At 39.7% G+C, this 23,454-nt stretch overlaps 1 protein-coding gene and 1 long non-coding RNA gene across 8 annotated transcripts in view; one reads left to right on the top strand and one right to left on the bottom strand.

The window, feature by feature from the left end:
- LOC148045408 (uncharacterized) overlaps window positions 1-12,067 on the top strand; it is a 37,055-nt gene extending 24,988 nt beyond the window's left edge. The window contains exons 3-4 of one of the 3 annotated variants that reach the window (XR_015696717.1): window positions 1,621-1,714; window positions 12,024-12,067. This is a non-coding gene — a long non-coding RNA (uncharacterized LOC148045408). Of the gene's footprint in view, window positions 1-1,620; window positions 1,715-4,268; window positions 4,684-6,461; window positions 7,364-12,023 lie in introns of those variants that run through there. The other 2 variants (XR_015696716.1, XR_015696715.1) reach the window with 2 other exon arrangements.
- The window catches only part of LOC106551140 (uncharacterized), a 47,539-nt gene extending 24,896 nt beyond the window's left edge, over window positions 1-22,643 (bottom strand). For all 5 annotated transcript variants that reach the window (XM_014069165.2, XM_087715950.1, XM_087715952.1 and 2 more), the window contains exons 1-6: window positions 22,286-22,643; window positions 16,981-18,934; window positions 14,514-14,628; window positions 11,961-12,046; window positions 9,967-10,025; window positions 6,460-6,604 (exon numbers count right to left, since the gene is read on the bottom strand). In XM_014069165.2, the coding sequence (XP_013924640.2) occupies window positions 6,460-6,604; window positions 9,967-10,025; window positions 11,961-12,046; window positions 14,514-14,628; window positions 16,981-18,934 (2,359 nt within the window). In that variant the 5' untranslated portion in view covers window positions 22,286-22,643. The remainder of the gene's footprint in view (window positions 1-6,459; window positions 6,605-9,966; window positions 10,026-11,960; window positions 12,047-14,513; window positions 14,629-16,980; window positions 18,935-22,285) is intronic.
- Window positions 22,644-23,454: the final 811 nt, after the last annotated feature.

The following is a 23,454-nucleotide window of genomic DNA, read 5'->3' as shown; positions in this document are numbered from 1 at the left end:
TCACTAAATCTGATATATACTGTAAATAGCATGGAAGAAGACTCGGGATACCAAGAAAGGAAGCTGCAGTGATAATTGGGTGACCCAGAGAAATGTCAGTATAATTGTAATCAATTTTTTTCATGTTAGCGAGGGCTTATTAGTATTTTATTCTGACTATTGTACAGCCATCTAGAGAAAGCAAATCCACCTTGTATGTGCTAATGGAAAAATACATAATGTCATGGGAGTCAAATTTTAGGAGTCATCTGCTGAGGCAATCTCTAACGATAATTATTCATTTACTGAACAAATACTAAAAATTCCAATGACTGAGGCAGAATAAGCTCTTAGCCTCCTCTAAAGTAGCTCTTGGGATCACAAACTTTATGTATCAAATAAATACTAGACCATATCAAAGCAAGCAAATTAAATGGTATGAACTAGAATTGAAAAGTACCTCTCCTAATTCAGTTAAACTCTTTGTTATAGAGTAATGAGGAAAAAAAGGAAATAACTGTTTTTCTTAAAACTCTGCAATTTCTTCCAGAGGCAATGACAACTTTTTGAGAGCAAAGGTACACTGATTCTTAAAAGTGTTTGAAAAGCAGAGCTGGTTGATTTCTTCTATTAATGATTCTTCAGATCCAGTCTTATATTTTCCATTATGCCTCACAAATGCTTTCATGCTTGTTTACACAGGTGCAAACTCTAGCAGAATTAGTGAAGTTTATTCCACTCTAAGAATACGATATGAAGGATCAACTGCAGCTATATAATAAATGATATAATATTCATCATGTAGAACTATTTTTAAAAATATCATAGTAATCTTGAAATGTAGATCAGAGTAATTAAAGTGGTATTTGATCAAATTGAGAACTCAAGGTATTTGTAATTTGCCAAGAGTTGCTACTTATAAATTGGCAGTTATCTAAAGTGATATAATAACCAAGGAGTCTAGGACAAGCAGTATACAAGACTGAAGAACAAATCAGAATCAGAAGTTAAAAGCTAAAAGGCAAGAATGAGAAACAAACTGTAAATCACAGCTATGGCCATGATTTGAGAAAAACCATAAACCTCACAAGGACCTTGATATTCAAACAAGCCTCAACTGAGACAGGAAGTAGTCTTGCAATGCTTTCCAGGAGGATCCAGTACAGGTAGTCTTTGACTTACAACTCCAGTTGGGACTAGTATTTCTGTTACTAAGCAATGCAGTTGTAAAGTGAGATGCCATGTGATCACATCGCTTAGCAACCACAATCTTGGTGATCCCCGGTGCTTTCTTTAAGCGAAGGTGACCAATTGTTAGCCAAGGACCCAGACCAAACCATTTTGGTATCTAGAAAACTCAGTTGCCTCTTGAAAAAGCTTGTTTGGAACATTCTGGTATTGTTCCTTCCCAGCTCCGAGCATCAGTAAAGTAAAGGACTGCCTCCAACTCTCCCACCTGCCCATATGTCTCCCCTGTTTTCTGCCTTTTGGGTTGCCCTGCACCCCTGCCTTGAGGAACATCAAGCAGCCCCCCAAATTGTGCAGTTCTGTGCTACTTGCCAAGACCTGGCAAGCCAGTTCGACATAGAAGAAAGAATAAGAGGCTGGTTTTATATATTTGATTCTCATATGTCCCAACAGGAGCCTTGAACTTTTCTCTTGAGCCCAACCCAAGAAAAGCATCGACAATGCAACCAGGCCAGCTTACTGCACTTTACTTGCAACTGAAGTACAGGTAATCCTCACTTGATAATGGTAATGGAACCAACAACTCCATCAATGTGGTTGCAAAGCTGTTGCATGACTATGCTGACTTAATGATGGCAGTTGCGGCTGGCCCAATTGCCATCATTCAGAAAATTCTGTGTGGTCATAGCATCCCATAGGAGTTAATCCTATGAGAGTTAGTCCCAAAGGAGGACTAATGGCAATACATAGAACCATCTAAAAAGATTCCTCTTGAATCTAACATGTTTAAGAGCTTAACTTTATCTTATCCTTGTCCAAGAGCTTGGCAGAACTTCATTATAAACTCTTTCCAACTAACTCTTTTCTAACTCTATTTCTCACACCAACCTACCTTCTATATATTCATATTTCTCTAAACTACTTAATTTAAATAAAGGGAGCAATTAGCTTGGCCCAAAGAGAATGAATTACAAAATAACAGCGAACTAGCTAAATTTGTTTTCTACGGTGAACAATAAATATACTCACTTAACAAGGTAAAACACTATTACGGCTAATAATTTTTAAAGAAAAACCACCTCCAAAATATAAAGCATTCATAACATTACATTCCTAAGAATCAGAGCTATTTTTATAGCTAAATTTATAACTTGATATCTCCTTGCATTTAAGACCTTAGATTTCGTGGAGTTCTCCTTGGTATAAAGTGCTCAAAGCTCAAATGTTCTTGCAGAGCACAACTGCCTGATAATGCTATGCAAGAAAATTGTTACTAACTTAATGTTTAACTTTTTCCAAATAAGCCTAATCCATCCCCCAACACATAAACAAACTTTTTTTTAAAAAAAAGATGCATGGAGGGAGATGTTATCTGCAGACAGCCTTGCAAGCTTACATTTTTAATTATTTATTATTGCACTTCTGAGAAAGAAAGAATGCTCGCTTATGTTAATATCAGTTTTTTTTTTACTTGTGCCAATTACACTATATTGCCAAAAGTATTCGCTAATCCATCCACATAATCAGATTCAGTTGTGAGTGAGTACTTTTGGCAATATAGTGTATATTATTGATCAATAATCACTTGTGTATTTTTAGAACATTAAAGTTCACATTGTATGTGGAGAAAGCATTTGCTTTTTTAAAAAGTCAAAACTGCTATAAAAGAATGAGAGAACAGAAAAAAATGTCTACTAAACTAAATGTAAAGGTTAGTAGGGAGTCAAGAGGGAGTCAAGCTATTCTCCAAAGCACCTGAGGACAGGACAAGAAGCAATGGATGAAAATAATCAAGGACAGAAGCAACCTGGAAATAAGGAGTAATTTCCTGACTGTTAGAAAAACTAATCAGTGGAACAAGTTGTGAATGCTCCAACACTGGAAGTTTCTAAGAGATTGGATAACCATTTGTCTGAAATGGTATAGGGCCATGATGGAGAACCTACAGCATGTGTACCACAGGTGGCACGCGGAGCCATTTGTTAGGGCACGCAAGGCATTCCTCTCCTTCTTTTGAGACTGATTTTCGCCCTTCAGAGGCTTCAGGAGTATCCCTGAAGACTCAGGAGGGCAATAAAACAGCCCTACAGCCAAACTGGAAGTCACTTTCAGTTTGTCCATAGGGCCGTTTTTTACCCTCTGGAGGCTTCCCTGAAGGCTCCAGAGGGCAAAAAACAGCCCTATTAGAAAACAGGAAGTGACTTCCAGTTTGGCTGTAGAGTTGTTTTTTGCCCTCCGGAGCCTTCAGGGAAGCCTCCTGAAGGCTCCGGAGGGCGAAAAAAGTTCTGTTCACGAACTTCCGGTTTGCCTATAGGGCCGGTTTTCTACACTCCAGAGGCTTCAGAGAAGATCCTGAAGCCTCCAGAGGGCTTCCGGGGGGGCTGTTTTTGCCCTCCCCAGGAGCCTGGGGAGGGCAAAAACAGACTTCCCCACCCCCCTGGCTCCTAGAAAGCCTCTGGAGCCCGGGGAGGGTGAAAAAACTGTGCCAAAAGCAGGGGGAGGGCTAGTCGCACGGGCATGCATGCAGAGGGGGTTAGCGTGCACATATGTGGCATGTCTACGCATGAACCACCACCCCTGCGAGCCAAAAAAGGTTCACCGTCACTGGTATAGGGTTTCCTGCCTAAGCAAAGGGTTGGACTAGATCTCCAAGGTCTCTTCCAACTCTGTTATTCTATTCTAAATTCTAAATGGAATTTAAAAACTAATCAAATCAATGAGATGTCAGAAAAAGTTCAGTAAACCAAATTCATTCAAAAGTGTTTTAGTAGGCTTCTTACAACCTTGACTCCACATGTACAACTTATACTGAAACTTTTGATAAAGTGTATTTATCCTTGTTTTTCAGCCACTTTTTTGAGGGATGGTATATGTGTGTTATGATGCAAAGATCATACACCTTACAAAAGCAAGCCTAAAATATATACACACCTTACACAACATTTACACATTATTGAAAGACAGATCTTGGCTGCATCTAATGGGCTGCCTTTCTTTACGCAAGGTGCCAAGTGTTTGCTTTGGAATTCACTGTGGGAACTAACACAAGCCTAGACCTACTGACATAGGACAAATGACCTTCAATTTGTTTTCTTTTATAGCAATTATCCAAAGCATTTTCCATTTCTTAGAAGTCACCCGCACCAAATCCTGTGTTGAACACCTCAATTTTCTCTAATAATATCTAAACTAGACAATCATATAGCAACAAATGTTGGAAATATCATGAAACAGGAATGTTTTCTCACATGTAATAAACTGTAATTTATAGTTTATACTATAATTGGATTTTTTTTCTTTCTCTTTCCTATTCTTAATATTCTAAGCTGTTTATATAATAAAATGTTAATAATTTAAAATATATTATATAAACATCAAAGTATGGAAACAACACAATGTACTAAAATGTATAACATAATGAAAGTTGGAGGCATGACCTAGTTTGTCAAGTACTCCAGTATATTCCTAACCATTTTTTTTAATTGAATGTAAATGAAAAATAAAATAAAATGGTCACCTCAGGCAATAAATCTTGGAGGAAAGATCCTCTTTCTTCCCCCCTCCCCCTCCCTCTCCCCCCCATCCCTCCCTCCCCATCTCTCTCCCTATTTGTTTTTGGCAGGGTTGACTTGGCTGTATTATATAATTATGTGAGTCATATCACGAGCAAGTCTATTGACAAACATCCTAGTTTAACAAATAGATTGACAGGAGCCAGCTCATGCCAGGCTTGGCAGATAGTGATATGATTAAAGCTGCTATACAGGATCTAGATTGCAAAATTCAGATACGCAATAGCTGCAATAAGATGCAGAAATCTATGACTGCTTGCTACCACCAAATGGTTATCTGAAATACAGGTGTAATTTGGTAGTCATGATGTTGGTGCTTACTGCCATTATTGTTACTACATTGCTCCTCACATAAATGCGGCTAATATAAATATTGGTAATCCATGGGTGATCAGAAATCTCTTCTATGCCTGCCTGTGAGTAGTGTCTGGGCCTCAGTATGTCTATCTGTATAAGATTCACCTGCTAAACATCTTGGAAAAAGAAGGCATTTCATTCTTTACCTCAGGCAGCAAAATGTTATGAGACAGCACAAAAGGGGGACGTCCTGCTCCTACAGCTAACTTTCATCAAATGTTTCCTGAATATGTATCCACATACATGCAGTTCTGCCATTAGAATTAATACTCAAAGTCTGTTTACCATGGCATAGAGGAATAGCGTACAATTTACCGTGGCATGACAAAACCGCGCTCGTCAAAATAGCGGTGATAAAATCGCGTCGCTAAAGCCGCGACGTCATCACCGCACATCATCACCGCCGCGACAACAGCGCGGCAACAGAAGGGCGCTTTAAAACGGCGCAGCAGCAGAAAGCCGATTTCAATTAAGGTAAGGGTTAGGATTAGGTTTAGGGGTTTGTTTTAGGGTTAGGTTTAGGGTTAGATTTAGGGTTAGGTTTAGGGTACTGAGTGCTTGGGAATGCGCGGATTTGCCCTCCGCGATTATGTCATCGCGGTAGGGTTGCGTTTTTCCTTAGCGCTTCGAACGGCGCGAATTAGTCTTCGTGCTTATGTCTCCGTGGATAAGGGCTTCGCGGATTTGTGGTGGAACCCAATTTACTATGAACCTTCCAGCTACTATCAGTCTCATCATGTTTCAAAAGTGTGCAACACAGATGTGCAACACAGGAAAATTGAAATGAAGTTCTGTTGGTGCATTCTGAAGATAATGTTCAAGTCAAGATCAAACCCTGATGATTACATTTGTGATATTAAGTCTCCATGGCTCATCCCAGTTACTCATCTGTACATGGCCCAGAGAAGTGAACCACACAATTTTATATGCAGCTCAGGATTAGCTCTCCTGTTAATCCCGAGTGAGCATTTCCTTGAAATTCACTATTTTGCACTTAGGAAAAACATTCTGCCATTAAAAAATATGCAAAAACCTTTTGGAGTAATTCAGTAGTGCATTCTTTAAAAATCACAAACATGCTTCTACTAGATAATAACCAGACAAAAATGAAGCAAAGAACCTTTACAGCATGCACAAGTACTGTAAACCAGAAATACAAAAACAGAACTAAAATGCAAAAGATTTTCAATGACTGCATAAATGTGCAAACAAATAATGTAAGTTATTTTAATTTGATGTTAGGGCATGAAAGCTTGGCTCCAGTTGTCTCGGCCAGATATACAGTAAGTGGGAATACCTGTAACCATACAGGACTTTTATATTATTCCAACCTCTTAATATTTATTCATTTTAATGTACTTACAGAGGGACTTATCTCCAGCTAGTTGATAAAAGTGATGACAGACCTGGGAAATCCGGGAAATATCTTTATGAGTCAGCAGGGAAAAGACACAAAGCCATAATTCATCAGGAAGTAGCAGCCACGGTGTGAGACTGCAGTCACTTTTCTAAAACAAAACGAAACAAGAAAGCAATTGAATCCCAAAACAACAAGAATGACAAGCATGCAAGACAGATCAATACTAATAAATGAGACCATGTGAGCAAGGCAGTAGCAGATCAAGTTTATGATTTAATTCACAAATTGTTATTTGTGTACTTTGCTCTCATCTGGAAGATGCTTGTAACTATTTTTTTCTTTTAACAATCTGGATGCTTTAAAAATATTGAATGCTTAAACTAAATTATCACTGCATTTTTTTATAAAACAACTTCAAACAAAGGGCTACAGAATGAAACATAATTCCTATTATATACACACATAACATACAATTGGAAAAAAATGTGGAGGAAGTCAGCAGATGCCAGAGCACGACAGCAAAGAAAAGCCTGCAGATAGACTTCTGGGGCAGGACCTTGCTGATGGCGCGCTAACTCTTGGGTGGCAAAACAGAGGCAACTCCCCCGAGATGTAATTATATACTTTACTACAAGAGAGTTCAGAAACATGATACTACAAGAGTCTTATAATACCAGGCTTCAAATTGGCGGACAGGACTTGATTGTCTTGAAAGAAATACCACCCCAAATGCTAAGAGCCAGGAGAGATTATGCTTTCTAGTGGAAGAACTCAGAAACCGTCAGATACAGTATAGATGGGATGTGCCATTTGGTATCATAATTACATTTGATAAGCAAAAATATCGTCTCAACTCTGTATGGGAAGCCCGAGATTTTTATCACAAGACCCTGAAGGTGGGACACCCTGAATTATCTGGATCTGGAGAAAGACCACGAGAAGGACAAGATAAACAGCAAATCACACAACTACCAGACAAAAAGCACCATTTCCTCCTTCCGGAAGGGCAAGGGACCAGGGAACAAAGATCTAGCCGTATGACTACCAGACGAATGGGAAAACAAGGCATATTGCAACAACTTCAATAATCATCGGCCATTGATCAAGGAGTTATGGTCTGAACTCTTTACAGAAGAGAAAGAAAATACTTCACTATCTCAAATAGTTCAAGAACGATATAATTTGTCTGCAAGAAATTCATATCAAATCAACTGATCAAAAATATCTGTTCAACCCCGAACTTGGACAATATTTTGTGACCTCTGCTACGGAAAAGAAAAATGGTATAGTTGTATACTTAAGAAAAGACATTAAGGCTGAATTAATTGAAGCAGATCCCTTTGGAAGATATATCGCATTAGACCTAATTCTAGAAGGGAAAAAGATTTGATGGACAACTTCGAATTGAGAAATGTTTGGCGAGAAAGAAACGCAGAGGCATATGACTTCACCCCTTTTCCTGATGGACATCAATCCCTTTCAAGGATTGATTTTATACAAATCACTAATGATTTATTTTCTAGGGTGAAGAAGACAAAGATTGCGGCGAGGGTCCTTTTGGATCATAACCCAGTCTGGACGGAATTGGGAAGGGTAGTGCAGGCAAGAAGGTCTTGGAGGTCGAATGAGAGTTTATTTAGATATGAAAAGTATATTATATTGTAAAAAAATTGCCATCTGAATACTTTGTTCTGAATACGAATAAGGGTATATTCATGGAATTTGTAGGGGATGTAAGTAAAGCATATATGAGAGGAGTACTGATGAATATAAACAAAATACATAGACATAAACAAGGGCAAAACCGAAAAGAATTGGAAGAGGAAATCAAAAGAAAAATTTGAAATGTATCCAAATTGTGTTATAGAGGGAAGGAGGTATAAAGGGGACAAAATTAAGGGTTTAGATATAGACAGATACTTAGATAAAGAGATAATACCCCTAGTTAAAGAAGAGTACAGGCAAAAGTTGAACCAACAAATAACCTCTGGGGAAATCCTGCAGGTAATCAAACAACTAAGATTAGGAACAATGTAAACTGCTTAAAGTTTGTGTAATGGCAAGAAGCTGAGTTCAATGCAGAGATATTACTGACTTTTTTTTTCTTTTTTCTTTTTCCTTTTTTTTTTTAACTTCCTTGGTCTTAATATATCTTAGACTGTGTTTGAGAAAAAGCTATACTGTGTACGGGCTCTGGGAAGTCGGGGGGGGGGGGAAGGGAGGTGGGGTCATAGGGGGGAGGGGGGAAATATAGTATGTGCTAGATTTTAAAGTAACATGATTGCACTTGTATACTGTTGCCTTTTTAATTCTAGTGTAAAAATAAGAAGCTGAATATATTGATAGATAGTAGAAATACACCGAAGGGAGGAGCAGAAGGAAAGAAGAAAGAGGGGGAGAGAGGGTGGGAGAGAAGATCGGAAGGAGGGTGAGATGGAAGGGAGGGGGTGTATTGGGAGAAAGGAGTGATAGAGGGGGAGGGGAAGTAGGAGAGGGGAATGTTGGAGGGGAGAAAGGAAAGTTGGAGGGGGTGAAAGAAAGGGTGTATGGAGGGTTGAAGTGGTATATTGGGTTTGTATTTTGGGGAGTATTTTTGACAAGGATGGCTGTGTTTATTGCTCAATGTTATATGGCCCCGGTTATGCACAGTATATATGTGACTGTATGAAATGAAAATGAAAATAAAACATATTTAAAACGAAAAGCCTGCAGATAAAATGCTGGAAATTCCCTTATCGTGGCCTATATAAACATACTCTCCCACCTGTGTATCCTGCTTGATCATTTGTCAGGCACTAAATAGATCCAGTTCCTCTATTGGAATATTTATGTAAAGAAAGTTAAGGCCCAGATCGTTCACAAGTCGTCCTGGTCTGTTTGTGTGGCTGGGGCACCCTCCGTGTCTGCTGGTGTGAAGGATATCAATTCTCAAACTATTGCTGTCTATCCCATTCGATGTGTCCTTTGATTTGTATATTTTATGTTTGAGAAATTTTCTTTTGCATGCTTGGACTGCTGACAATGTTTTGTTTTTAATTCCTGACCCTGAATGCTTAAGAGTATGGCAAGCATAAACTGCAACAGGTTTTCTACATCTTTGGATGCTACTCATGAATCACCTCTGAAACTACAAGAAACTTTGCCATAGTCCTTTTAAAAAATGCTTTTTATATTGTCTCCAATTATGGCTGTGCGGGTTTCAAAAATAATTCTCAAGTATTTCAGACTTCTCATGAACACAATATCTCATTTCTATTAAAGCAGTCCAACTTTTTTCACACTTCTGCACAAACCTGAAAAAATATATAGTGGCTTTAAGAATCATAATAACTGGCTGTAATAAGTCAGTTCCTTAAATAACTTCTCATCCAGAAAATTAGAAAAGATTTGATTTATAATGTTATTAAAGTTCTACTTCTAAACCTTAACTACATAATGGTATACATATATTCTCCAAATGCTTCTGTGCTACAGTTGTAATGTATAACTTAGAAGACAACATATGCTTACCATGTTTAATTTGTTATAATACTGAGAAGCGTTTTCATACTGCAACCTACGTTGCGTCCCTAGAAAAGAAATATGAACTTTGAGTTTCCCAAATATGCAGTTATTTGGGACAGCACAGCAAGCTTTTCAGAATCATAGAAATTGACAATATTCATTTAAATTCCACTGTAACTCAAGATACATTCATCTTGAACATGTACCGAACAATTTGAAATTTCATTGGCTCATACCAATTTCCTTTCATTGTAACTCAAGTTGCACAGCTATTGCACTAAAATATTAAAGTATTCTTTTTTTTTACAAGAGTGTTTTAGAGTCATTTGCTTGGCAGATGTGAGAATGGAAAAAATAATACATTTTGACATGCTGAATGCTTGAGTTATCATAGCTGATTACAGCAAAGTGATATTTGCTCCTATCTGTCTGCATTTTTCCAGCCCAAACTTACTAGTTCTGCTGAATGTAGGCAATGCAGAAACAATCTCTTATTCTACCAAGCAAAATGTATTCTGGCACAACTATAGTGCAGTTCGAATTGTGAAACTACCACCTGAATTCAGAGCTTTTTGATGGCTAAATTTTCAACAAAATGTACTCTGATTCTCCCATTCAGTTTCCTAGTCCCTTTTAAAAGTGTCAGTTACAGTCTTCTTTGTTGTAAATGCAGTGTGTAAATAAATTCTTGCCTCATTTTACCTTTCACACTTTGGGATCAAGGAAGCTTTTCTATACATCCACATTTGCAGATGCTCTACACTACAGTGTGATTCCAGCTGCTAGAAGAAGTCCCTGGCTACAAACCTATGACATCATGCATTTTAACAGATTTCCATGGGAATTTATATGCAGAAAGAATATTTTGTTGCACAGAAAATTTTTGTCCAGATCAAATATTTTTTAGAAAATGGCCAAAGTCACATGGCTTATTCTGAACAATGGTGACAGTAGCAAATTATTCTTCCATTTCTATGCAGAGGGGAGACAGGCAGAATTTAGTAATTGAGAGAAAATGCTGTAATTCAGAAGCCAGGGCACCAACTAAATGTTAAATTCTGCACACTGTTGGTTAACAAAAAGAGGCACTGACTTCTGCCACAGGTGAACAGAGGCCAGGTTGACTGCCAATACTTTGCAGGAATGAAACATTGCCAAACAGAAGAGACAGCAGCAAATGATGGTTTCAAACTGTATTTATTTTTCTCTAAAACAAATCGTTGATTCCCTCACCCTTTTAGTAAATGATGTCAATTAAAATGCTGATGAGCCATTGGGTCAAGTCCACTATAGTTTTAAGCAGACCCCCTGGGTACATTTCCAATTTCAGAAACCAATTTTGTTATGAATAAACCAAGAACCAGTCTCTGATTACTAGAATAGATGGATGGATAAATAATTTGTTTGCTTCTTTATTTTTTAGAATACTTATATGACCATCCTACCCCAATAACATGACCACATACAAAATCACTATACAAAATACAAAAAGAGAATAGCCACTAAATAGTACTAAAACAAATCAAAGCATTTAAATGGCAGAAACTAACATTTTTTGTATCTTATTATTTCAAAATGGAGACTCATTTTATTCAACTGGTTCCCAGAGAGGTTGATTCTTGTTTTAATTAAAGCAATCTGCACTGACCTGTTCAGTGCAGATCACCCCTTGACTGATAGCAGAGCCCCCACAAAAAATTAACATGGAAAAAAAGTTTATTATGATGTAACAGATTCCTTATGAAAACATGCTAAACTGATTAAACCCAGGATATAAAAAACTATGTACTTTAGATACGTAAATAGACAATCCTTGCTCCATCCTGTACAATTAGATTAATTTTACTACTAAAAGTACTATTGAAAAACAAGATCTGTTACAAAAACAACATTTTAATCTGTTTTATTTCTCATGAACTTAATTATAGTGGCAATGAGTACTTGCCATTGTCCTGAACAGAATTTTTGACAACAAGGATATCACCTCAAATTCTACAAACCTGAAGGTAAGCGGCTCTGGGAATTATAACTGCTCTTCCTTATTAACTTCTTGCCTGTTGCAGGTCTTTGGACACACCGTGATCTACTACAGAGAAAAACATAGTGCAACATTAATAAAAACAATTACACAAGATGTTCTGTGGACCAAAATTTAGAATGTTTGATTTACGTGTATAGCTTAATTTTTTCTCAGCCTCAAAATCACTGGGCCAGATGTTACTTATCCATTTCACACTTTCCCTTTATGCCTTAAACAAGGAAAAATATGCAGGTAGCCGAGGCAAGCGTGGTGATTCTGGATGACAACACTCATATTTTCCTGTTTACATAGCTTACTTTAGCTTGTGTTGCCATCTTTAAGGGGGAAAACAGCCACCAGAGCTAATCCTCCTTCAGAGCTGAGCTGCTGTGATAAGTACCGTATTTTCACGACCATAAGCCGCACTAAAAATCCTAAATTTTGATCCAAAATCGGCAGTGCGGCTTATAACCCGGTGCGCTTTATATGTGGAAAAAGATCTCCCAGCTGCTTTGCTCCTCGCGACTGCAATAGATGTCCAGAGGCGGCTTTTGGGGCTGGTGGGGATTGGATTTCCGGCTCGGTGGCCCCTGTCGCTTCTGGACGTCTGTTGCGGTTGTGGGGAGCCGAGGAGAGTGTGGGGGGGAGCGCGCGGCGGTTCTTGGTGCTCCGGGAGGCGGGAGAGGCGCGCGGTTTGGTTTCTCCTCCCTGGGCGTCGCGGCGGCGGCCCCGGGCGCGCCGATCCCCGTGTTTTTCGCATCGGGGCATGCTCTTGCAGCACGCCCCGATGCGAAAAACACAGAGATCGGGCGACGTCCAGGGAGGAGAAATCAAACCGCGCGCCTCTCCCGCCTCCCGGAGCGCCAAGAACCGTCGCGCGCTCCCCTCCACACTCTCCTCGGCTCCCCACAATGTCCAGAAGCGACAGGGGCCACCGAGCCGGAAATCCAATCCCCACCAGCCCCAAAAGCCGCTTCTGGACATCTGTGGCTCCCGGCGCTCCAGGAAGCACCGAAAGCAGCTGGGAGGGGCGCGCGGCTTGGTTTCTCCTCCCTGGACGCCGCAGCAGCAGCCCCAAACTCACCGATCCCAGTGCCTTTCGCATCGGGGCGCGCTGCAAGAGCATGCCCCGATGCGAAAAACACAGAGATCGGTGAGCCCGGGGCCGCCGCTGCGACGTCCAGGGAGGAGAAACCAAGCCGCGCGCCCCTCCCAGCCGCCCTCGGCGCCCCCCGGAGCGCCAAGAACCCTCGTGCCGCTCCTCGCGATGTCCAGAAGCGTCGGGAAATGTGCGGCTTATAACCCGGTGCGCTTTATATGTGGAAAAAGTTACAAAAATTAACGTTAATTGATACTGCGGCTTTTAATCCGGTGCGGCTTTTGGTCGTGAAAATACGGTAAACAGATTGTTAGACTTACTGGAGAATCAAATTTAGTGCTAACCTGCCCAAAAATAAACAGATTACAATTTTCTTCAAATAGTCAAAAGATAAAGAAATTTAAAATCAAAATAAGGAATAAGCAATTAAGTTTGTTTTGCGTTTGTGCCTTTGATTCAGTTTTGACTTCTGGCAACTGCCTGGACTAGTTCCTGAAGTTTTCTTGGCAAGGTTTTTGCAAGTGGTTTGCCATTTCCTTCTTCCTAGGGCAAAATGTGACCAGATCTAGGTGACCCAGCTGGTTTTAGGCCTCAGATGCCTCCGGGTTTCTAGCCTAACACTTAACCACTACACCAAACAGGCTCTCTAATTTTAGTCTTAAAAACGTACAAAGTTCACCACTCTCATGAAATTCATGCATTTTGGTGATACAACGCCTATGTCAAGACCTATTGTTTTTATTTAGATTATTATACTCATGCATGCAGTTCAATGTTATTCCCTTTACGGTAAGCAAACTATGCAAAGCACAGAAGAGCGTAAAAATGTTGAGAAAAAGACACGCCTTGGAACCAGTTCCCCAGTTGCCACCTCCGCCATTTTTTAATTCTGCACACACACAGTATAATTTCCACTGAACTGCACATGCGCATGAAGTGTGCATCCAGTGCACACGTGCATGCGCACAAGCGAACCGGGAGTAACACTGGCCACAACCACCACTAACAAGATTTACCATATTTCTGTGTAATTTCTACTACTGCAGCCTGTCTTTGCTTTCATCTAGGAATACACTAAAGATATTAGTAGAGAAATTTACATATGGGTGTAAAATATTACTTGTACTAGATTCAATATGATCCATCTCAAATTAGTATTTCATAATTAAATGGAAATAGTTGCACAGGAAAACCTTAACAGAGGAAGCCAGTATTCTCTTTAAAATAGTAAAAGATTATTCAGGACTGGTACATAGTGTGATTGTAAAAGAATAGTGTTGATATCATGAGATATTTATAATGTATAAAGCAATCTGCAGGGAACCATTATAAATTCTGGGTTTAAAAAATAGAAGCCAGAGCACAGAGGAGATATGCCTTTTGTAAATGCACTGCTTTGTTCACACAGTTGTATTAAATATTAAATAAGCAAACCTTGGCTTCAGTTCTCTCTGTGCGTAAGATGAGCATGAAATGTTGGCTCTTTCCCAATGTTTCTTAGGACTAGTCTGTTTTGGCCTTGATTTCCTGTTTTCAAAAACTTCCTGGTCTATAAAAAATGATCCACAGAATATATTAGTTGCAGTCATAGTTAATTCATAGTTAAAAGGAGCCCCAGGGAATGACATAAACATCTAAAACACATCCTTGGCATTCATAAGGCATATTAATAGAATAAAATTAGTCCAAAACCAGAAACAACAAATGGAATTTGATTGGATTTCCCAATTTAATTACATTTGGATATAAAAGGGGAACTCTGAATATCAGCTGTGGAAATGTTGGTTTCAGTAGCCACAGAGATGCTGGACCAAATTACGACTTCTCTGCACCTGCTTTCAGCTGAGATGGAAGAGGAGAGAGGTTGCCAGTAATTAATATAGTATATGTATAAGAGAAGAATAAATCTGTTGCCAGAGGAATCACAGGAACTGTTTTTGTTAAAATGATGGTAGTGGGATTGCATCATTGTGCTGAAAACATTGCCTTTTTCTTATGTGCATCTTATTTAGTATTTAGTATTTATTAATACTTATAGGCCGCCCTTTTCCCTAAGGGGACTCAGGGCGGCTTACATAAAAAATGAGGGGGGGGTATACAGACAATAGACACAAACAATACATAGAAGTAAAATAGTAAGCAACATTCATTCATCATTCGGGTGGGGACAGTTATCTTTGTCCCCAGGCCTGACGGGCTAGCCAGGTCTTAAGGGCTGTGCGGAAGGTCTGGACGGTGGTGAGGGTACGAATCTCCATGGGGAGATCGTTCCAAAGGGTCGGAGCTACTACTGAAAAGGCTCTCCTCCGTGTAGTTGCCAGTCGGCAATGATTTTGCGGTTTGATGATCTCCATCCTTTTCTTGCCTTCAGAAGTTCCCAGGTCATCTGACATCACACATAGCCCAGCCTAATTAGTACTTGCACTATTACAGCAATGCCAATACAAATGGGAAAAGACCAGCTCCCACCTTTGATTTACTAAATCACTATGAAGTAATTAACTTGTTGCTAGAGCTAGACAATCGTACCTTACTTGGGAGCAATCTCTTTAGGTTTTATGTAAAATGTACTTTGGAGGTTTATCTCCTTCGGGCGGAGCAATGACACCAAGAGCATACACAGCAGCTTCTGTGTGCACCCAGCCTTAAGGAAATCAATACTCTGCCAAGGACTGGACATATTATGAGATCAGAACACAGTAAATACTTTGGATATACAGTATGAAAAGTCTCAAATGGAAAGTATGTTTATTCATAATTTCATGTATTTATAAGTCTATTCTGAAAAATGCCGACATTTATTAGTAAATGAAAATGAAGATAAAACCTAGGGGTCTCTGAAAACAGCTGCCCGCGGAGAAGGAGGAAGTTGAAATGGAATAACAAATGCATGAACATGTTTTTTAATTGAGTAGCAGCTTAACACTTCCATTTTCTTCCAGAACTAGATATTTTCATCATGGAAGAGCCACTTGCTATCACATACAATGGTTGCTGGAGAAAGGATTTATTTTTTTATCACTCTCTCACCATAGCGCATATTAGTTCAAAACTCTTTTACATTTCTAATGTAAAAGCTCTCTTTCATTATGGTGGTGGACAGGACATGTGGGAAGTTCCCAGCATCATTAGGGCATCACACAGCACTCTAAAGCATTGTTTCTCAACCTTGGCAGCTTGAAGATGAGTGGACTTCAACTCCCAGAATTCCCGAGCCAGCATGGCTGGCTCGGGAATTCTGGGAGTTGAAGTCCACCCATCTTCAAGCTGCCAAGGTTGAGAAACAATGCTCTAAAGGATATGTATCAGAGGTGGGAAAACCAGTAGTGGCGGCGGCGGCAGGCATCGCACATGAGCGTGCATGTGAGCACGAGCGAACTGGTAGTGCCAGGATTTGCAACTAATCTCTGATATGTGTAGCCTGCAAGTTATTTCCCCCTCTTCTTAATACATGGAAGATAAATTTAAATTCTTCCCAAGTGACTGACATAAGCCCTACAATTAAGGTATTAAATATGAAATCCTATAAATCCTCTTGTTTTCAAAGGACTTTATGGCTAATACCCTTCCTAGATTATGTCATTAAACCTGAGCCACTGCCACTACCATGGAGTCATATTTTTAAATTCTCAATAAGGTAGGACAAGAGTAAAAGAACCTTTCTAACTAAATTTAGAAACTTTCACTAACACTTTGTGTTTGTGGCAAAGTAACATGGGACAGCAGCTAGATGTCCTCCAAACAGTTTTGATTTCACCTGCTGACCATCACAACCAAAATGGCTAATATAAGACATTCTGGAAACCATAGTCTAACAAAGCATCAAGTTTCCTGCTCCTGCATGATATTTAAAAACAGTTACACATCTCACTAACTAAAAAAAACAACAGTCCCATTTTACCTTTAAAAGTGCCTGTTCTCTCCATTTCTTTGCGGGCGCTATTTGCAAATTGAGGCTTCAACACCTGATCTTCAAAATGATTTTGCGGTTTGATGATCTCCGTCCTTTTCTTGCCTTCAGAAGTTCCCAGGTCATTGTTCATATTTTCATCTGTCTGCTGCTCATTCATGCTACCGTTCTTACAGTAACAGGATCCAGTATCGTAATAGGCTTCTTTGAAAAAACCATGTTCTTGACATGAAGAGAATGGATGGGCATTTTCGCACTGAAATCTTTTGGACTCATTGAGATAGTTCAAATAAAAATAATATTTAGCCAAAACACCCTCACTATGGCTGAAATATAATGGGTCTGTATTGCTATAAAGCGGTTTCTTATGACCATCCCCTTTAACACCTGCAGTGGAGAACTCTTTAGCACCATCTGCTGGTTGGAGACCAGTTGCCGAAATATTATCATTTACAGAGCCTTGCTCATTTTTGGAGATACAAGGCTTATGTATGACCTGGTCATCACTGATCTGGGGCGGCCCAACTAGCATAACACAGTCAATATTGCTCTTATTCACGCTTTTAATACTGTGATTCAGACAGTCGGAGCCCTCTTTATAAGTATTATTTTCTGACGTCTTCAGTAATGAACTCACAGAACTGCTCTTAATTTCCGTATCTGAACAGCCCAATTGAGATGTTAATTCTGCATCTTTTTGATATGTAGCTTTATTAAAATTGACATCCTGTTCTCCGATATATTTCCTCCCTTTAAAGGTATTGTCCATTTCCAGCGTTTGCTGTAATTTAGATTCATTTCTCTGGTCTGAGGCTCTCTCTAAAGCTTCAATATCTGACATCTGATGTCTCAGTGCATCTTTTCCTACTGTAAACTTAGAATGAAAATGGTTATTTCCATTTTCAGACTCTTTGTAGTTGCTTTTCATGGAATTCTGTGTTCCATTAAAATCGTTATATTTTGGGGTCTGTGTAAAATTCTTGCATTTATATTCTTGAATCTCCAAGGTTTCCATTCCTGGATTGCATTTTTCACAGCTGTCAGGCATTATTTTGAAGACAATTTCATCTTTCGGCATTGATGAACTGAAATATTTCATAATGGTCAGATTGTCAAAGTTAGCACTGTCACCAAGGTTTGTATAATTTTTGCTGTCCCTAGGCAACCACTTTAAATTATGTTTTGTCATATTTGTCCACTCTTCATCGGAACTGTCACTAAGTGGAGCCCAAAAATAGTTTTTATTTTTATTCTTGGCTGCCTGGATAGAATTTGAAATTATGTTTGCAGGACATAATGTATTATTATTTACCAAAGTCCCAGGAGTTTCTTGTTCAAAATTCTCTGAATTATTTTCAAAGGCTACAGAACTGTTTAAAATATTTGCATGTAATAGCTTTGGATCAAAAGTGCCAGGCTTTTTATTTATGATATCTTTGCCCCTGTTATTTTGAACCATATTTTTAAATATGCAGTGATCCAAGACAGAATGACTTCTTTCCTGAATGCTATTCCCAAAAGGAGACTGATCAAGAAACAATTCTGTCCAATTTACATCTTTGAGTTTTTGAATCTCAGGGATGCTACTTTCCCTGTGTAGTTTATTATCTAATTCTGAAATACATGTATTCTTTAAGCATTTTCTTTCTTCAAGTCCAGCTGTAGCTCTTGATGTTTCTTCTTCCTTTCGTAGAGAGGTCACTTCAGAGAGCTTCCAAACGGTTGAATGCTTTTTTCCATTTACTATTTCGTTGGGTTCTTCAAAGCCCATCTTGCTATCAGTTGTAAAATTCAACAAACAACTTCTAGATAGCATGGAATTGTTATTATCTGCTGAATAAGGTGCTATTTTTCCATAACAAGTTATAGGAGTAAATGGTACAGAGATTTCATGAAGAGTATCAGCAACAGATGGGTGTAGTATCTTCTGAGGCAGAGATGCCATCTGTAGAAATAAAAAGTGCATATTAAAGCTGTTTTATCTGAAGATGAAAACTACTGCTGACCCTAAAGGGTTAAATGTTGGAGGTCTCATATCGTGTCTCCCATAAATCCTTTGAGTTTACACACCCTGGCCTACCTTGTTACCTTACTAGCTCCTTCCTGGTTATTGTTACTACTACTTCTCTTCCAAAGAATGCTTTTGCTTGGGATCCTATCCCTACTGTTGGTGTATAAAACGGGGTGGGGGTAACCTCACAGCCTAGATGCTTTACCAGCAAATAAGTAGAAAAAATGAAAATAATGAATTAAATTCTCTAACTGCTTTCTGACAATTTGAGTTTTGATTAGGGAAAACAGAGCCCCCTCTTGGAAGTTACATTGATATAAGTTATAATTAAATCACATTTTATTAACAAAAAGAAAAAAGAACAAGCAAACTTTTATTATTTATTTTGGGTAGTCATATGCACAATAATAAATGTTTCAGGAAATCAAAACAAAAACAGTGCTGTTAAATCCACAAATGGATTTAACTTAAAGAAATCTGCTATAAAAAATTATGAAGGAGAAGATAATCTTGTGATAGATCACAAGTTGACCTGATGGTCGGAGATCTCAAGAGGCATCAAGTATACAACAGGTGAACTTGCATAGTCCCTTTTAGATTCAGCTTTACTTGGACTTACATTTTGGCTTTCTGGTAATTCCAAGCTAAATTCAGCAGCTGAAGAAAAATTTCAACCTTCTGCCTCTCTTCGCTCCCAAAATGGCATGCCTCTTTTTCTCCTGTAGAAATATTTCCTGACGTCTCATGGAAAGATAAGCAATTACTTCTCCCCAGGAGTGAAGAAGTTGAAGATTTGACTCAGCGCTTTATATGACAAACTACAAGTCACCTCAGTGTTGGCAGAAACTGGCAGAGTGCCTGTCATTTACATCACTCAGTAACCAAAGTCACCTCAATGTTGCAGAATCTGACAGAGTGCCTGTCACCTACATCATTCAGTATCCGAGAGGGAGATAAATGACAAAACATGTCACACTGTGATGTAAACTTCACTGTTTTTGTACTTGTGATGTGACATTGCATACACAAATACCTAAGGGTCACAGTTTGTGTTGTAATGCCAGGATACACATTTTGTCATGTTGAAGAAACCTCCAGATGCTGCACACCCCTATAAGTATGGGACTGAGGTTTTGCTTGCACTTTCACAGCAGGTATAGATACTGATATTTCACAAAATTATATTAAATTCAAACTTATAAGACTGGATCTCTCAGAAGTTAAAATAGTGAAAAATATTATATTACAATCTCTGCAAAATACTATAAATCCTCATCTTATTTACATAAAACAATGAACTCCATCTTCCTGAACCAATGGATACATATGGAATAAGTATTTTTCAAGCTCTTACAAAATAATGCAATTAGATGCGGCCAGTTATGCATTTTGAAAAAGTGGGATGGAGAAACTTGCCTAACAGCAAATCAAGGTCAAGTCTTCAAAAATAATTCAAAATAATTTAGCCAACAAGTGCAGGACAGAGATTTCCAGTCACAAAGTTGCTGAAACAAAGCACAACAAAATATAAAATTTAAATTGCTCAGTTTTTTAGAGAAACGGGATTAATAAACAACTAAGCAATAGCCAAGCTCACTAAGGATTAAAAGAGCAAAATTCTAACTAGAAGCATCTGTAGCAGGAGAACAAATAAATTAAAGATGGCAGTCACACCTCTGTGATTAAAACTTTGAGGTTTTTTTTGTGTGTGCGGCATATCTGACTGAATCAATAGAACACCCTGTTGTCACACAGGAAATCAGTCAGAATCAGTGGTATCTGAACAAGCCCTGATGACACAAAAATGACACGCATGTGGCAATATTGTGATGCAAATATTGAACTTACAGTATACACATGCACCCTTGTCCCCCTTTCTGCTCCTTTTCCTGTAGAGGCAGGATAGGAATAAGCAGTGGAAAAGCCACACTTTCTGCCCTGTTCTCTGTCAGCTCCCATATGGAATGATAGTTTTGGAGGTTGAAGCATTCAGGATGTGCATGTGAATATTCCTAAAACCAGGATCCTGACTTGAACAATCAATGAGTCGTTTTTATAATGGTTTCGGACAGAACATAAAACATATTAATCTTCCTGATTTTAAGTCTCCATTTTACATGAGGGTGTGGGACGTTAGCACCCACCCCTCCCCTAGAAAAATGGAATATCCTAGGAAATATTAAAAAGGCAGAATATGATATTTACCTGGATGAGAAATGGAGAAATATTTTTTTAAAGACAAAGTAGCTCCCTGCAGCTTCCCCACACACACACACACACACCTTTGGGGCCTGGGCCAGTCTATTCTACATAACAAAGGAAGGATTAGCCATTTACCCATCTCACCACTTGGCAACTGGGAAGTACATCAGTCAGCAAAGCAACCAAACCTGGACTCAAAGCACAGCCTACAGAGTTGCCCCTGCATGGCCCCATGGAAGTCTGACAACCAATCAGAATACAAGCTCAAGTTCAAAGCCCAGAGAGGGCATAAAACCAGAAACTTTCAGCATCTCAGCCCTGTTTCTTCTTCACCCAACATCTTGAAGCATGTGACACCCCCCCTTTCCCCTCAAGCCATGTGATCCTGCCCACCATTAAACCATCTTTCCAAGCAGCCTCCATGTTTCCAGTGTGTTTTCCCCCACTTGGAACTGAACCCAGAAGGGCATTTCTTCCAATAAGGGGGAAAAAAACATCTTATGAAATGCCCAAATCTTATTTCTCAGACTCACAGAGAGTGTGACAACACAGCATTCTTATGTCATGCCAGTTCCTTCTAATATACTAGAAAAAATAGAGGGTACAAGGCTTGAGATGTCAGTTTGATTCTAGGCCAGCTTGGTCAAATGGTTAAGGCACCTAGCTAGAAAGCAGGAGATTATGAGTTTGTTCTGCCACAAAAGCCAGCTTGGGTGGTTTGGGGCCAGTCTCTCCCTCACAGCCCAGCCCAGCTCACAGGGGGGTTGTTGCAAGGAAAATTGGAAGGTGTGTTGGATATGTTCACAACCTTGAGTTTTCTGGAAGGGATATAAATAAAATAAATGTCTCTCTGGAATTCTTTCTTTGTGCAAGACTTGAAGGGTGGGGAGAATTTCATTCATTCAGAATAACAAGAGTTGGAAGGGACCTTGTAGATCATCTAGTCCAACCCCACCAGGCACAAACCCTACTACACCATTTCTGACAGATAACACTGGGCAGCCTTGTTCGGATTTCGGCCCGACAACCTCAACAAACCTCTCTTTGCAACCACGAGCCTGAGCTACAGATAGTAAAACCCACCTCCTCCGTCGCTAAGTAGCAGCCTCCTAACCAAATTCCGAAAGCAAGGAAACTGCGAGCCTCCCTTGAGCAGCAGCGAGAAAAGCTTTCCTTACGCGCCTTGGTTGCAATTTTCGCGGCGCCCTCGAAGAGACTACAGTTTGGGCCGACCTCTTTCTCTCTCTTTCTTTCCTCCCCCTTGGAAGAAAAGAGTAAAGAAGAGGCGCAAAGATGAAGGAGCCGCTGGGAAGTTCTCTCTTAACACCAGCTGTGGGAAATGTGTACTCGGCCATCCCCGTGGCAACCGAGGACCGAGGGTGGAGCTGGCTGTTGAGGGAAAAGGAGATCTTAGCTCCGTTCTCCTTGGCTGAGAAGCGTCTGAACCAGGCTCTCCTTCCCGTATATTTTTCGTTCAGCCGTCCCCGCCCGCCTTTCCCCCCGTCCTTTCTCCTCCATACCCGGCCGCAGGAACTCCAACCCCTCAGCCAGCCAAATGACCTAGATTGGTAGTTGTAATTCAACACCCCATTAACCAGTGCCGATATATCTGACTTCATCCTAACAATCCTAACTAAGCCTATCAGATGAATTTTGAGCGTGCGTTTCAATAGGCTTTCGGCTGCCGTGTGTATCTCCTGATCCTACTCCAAGGTTCAGACCAACAATCAAGTAAACAATACCCCAATCAAGAAACTGCCAAAGAGCCCTTAGTAAACAGCCCATCTAAAGAAACCCCCACCCACACAGAAGCAAGTCACCAGAATATAAACTGACAGTAAACAGTTTACCGGCGCAGATAATGTTACCTAGTTTGGGTGATAAAAGGTTTGCAAGAAAAAAAGCGAGCTCAGGAAGCACCAAGGGACACCCCCTCCCCCCCCGCCCGCCGCCGCCGGTTTATCCTTTTTTCAAGTCCTGGAAACTTTCTTCAAAATAAATCGGCTCCAGCTACTCTAGGGACAAGAAGCCAAACTTTCCTTGCGTGAGCACATGATTGCACTAGTGGGCGCTGTCGGATTCAGAGAAAGTAAGTGGGGGAAAGTTCTTTTTCTGAACGCGGTAAAGTTCTGAAGGAATTGCGCTGCGTTCTCCCCCATAGCGCCTCTTGCGCAAGCTTGGCTTCGAATGGCGAAACAAGCGCAGTTTGCGCAGAGAAGCTTCCCTGCACCTGCAGATTTAGAGTTTGGAAA

This window comes from Thamnophis sirtalis, unplaced genomic scaffold (genome assembly GCF_051295495.1).
Source record: "Thamnophis sirtalis isolate CommonGarterSnake01/CBP01778 unplaced genomic scaffold, rThaSir2_p1.2 scaffold_5, whole genome shotgun sequence".
In the NCBI taxonomy this organism is placed as follows: Eukaryota; Metazoa; Chordata; class Lepidosauria; order Squamata; family Natricidae; genus Thamnophis; species Thamnophis sirtalis.
This window is presented reverse-complemented; position numbering and strand designations above follow the sequence as displayed.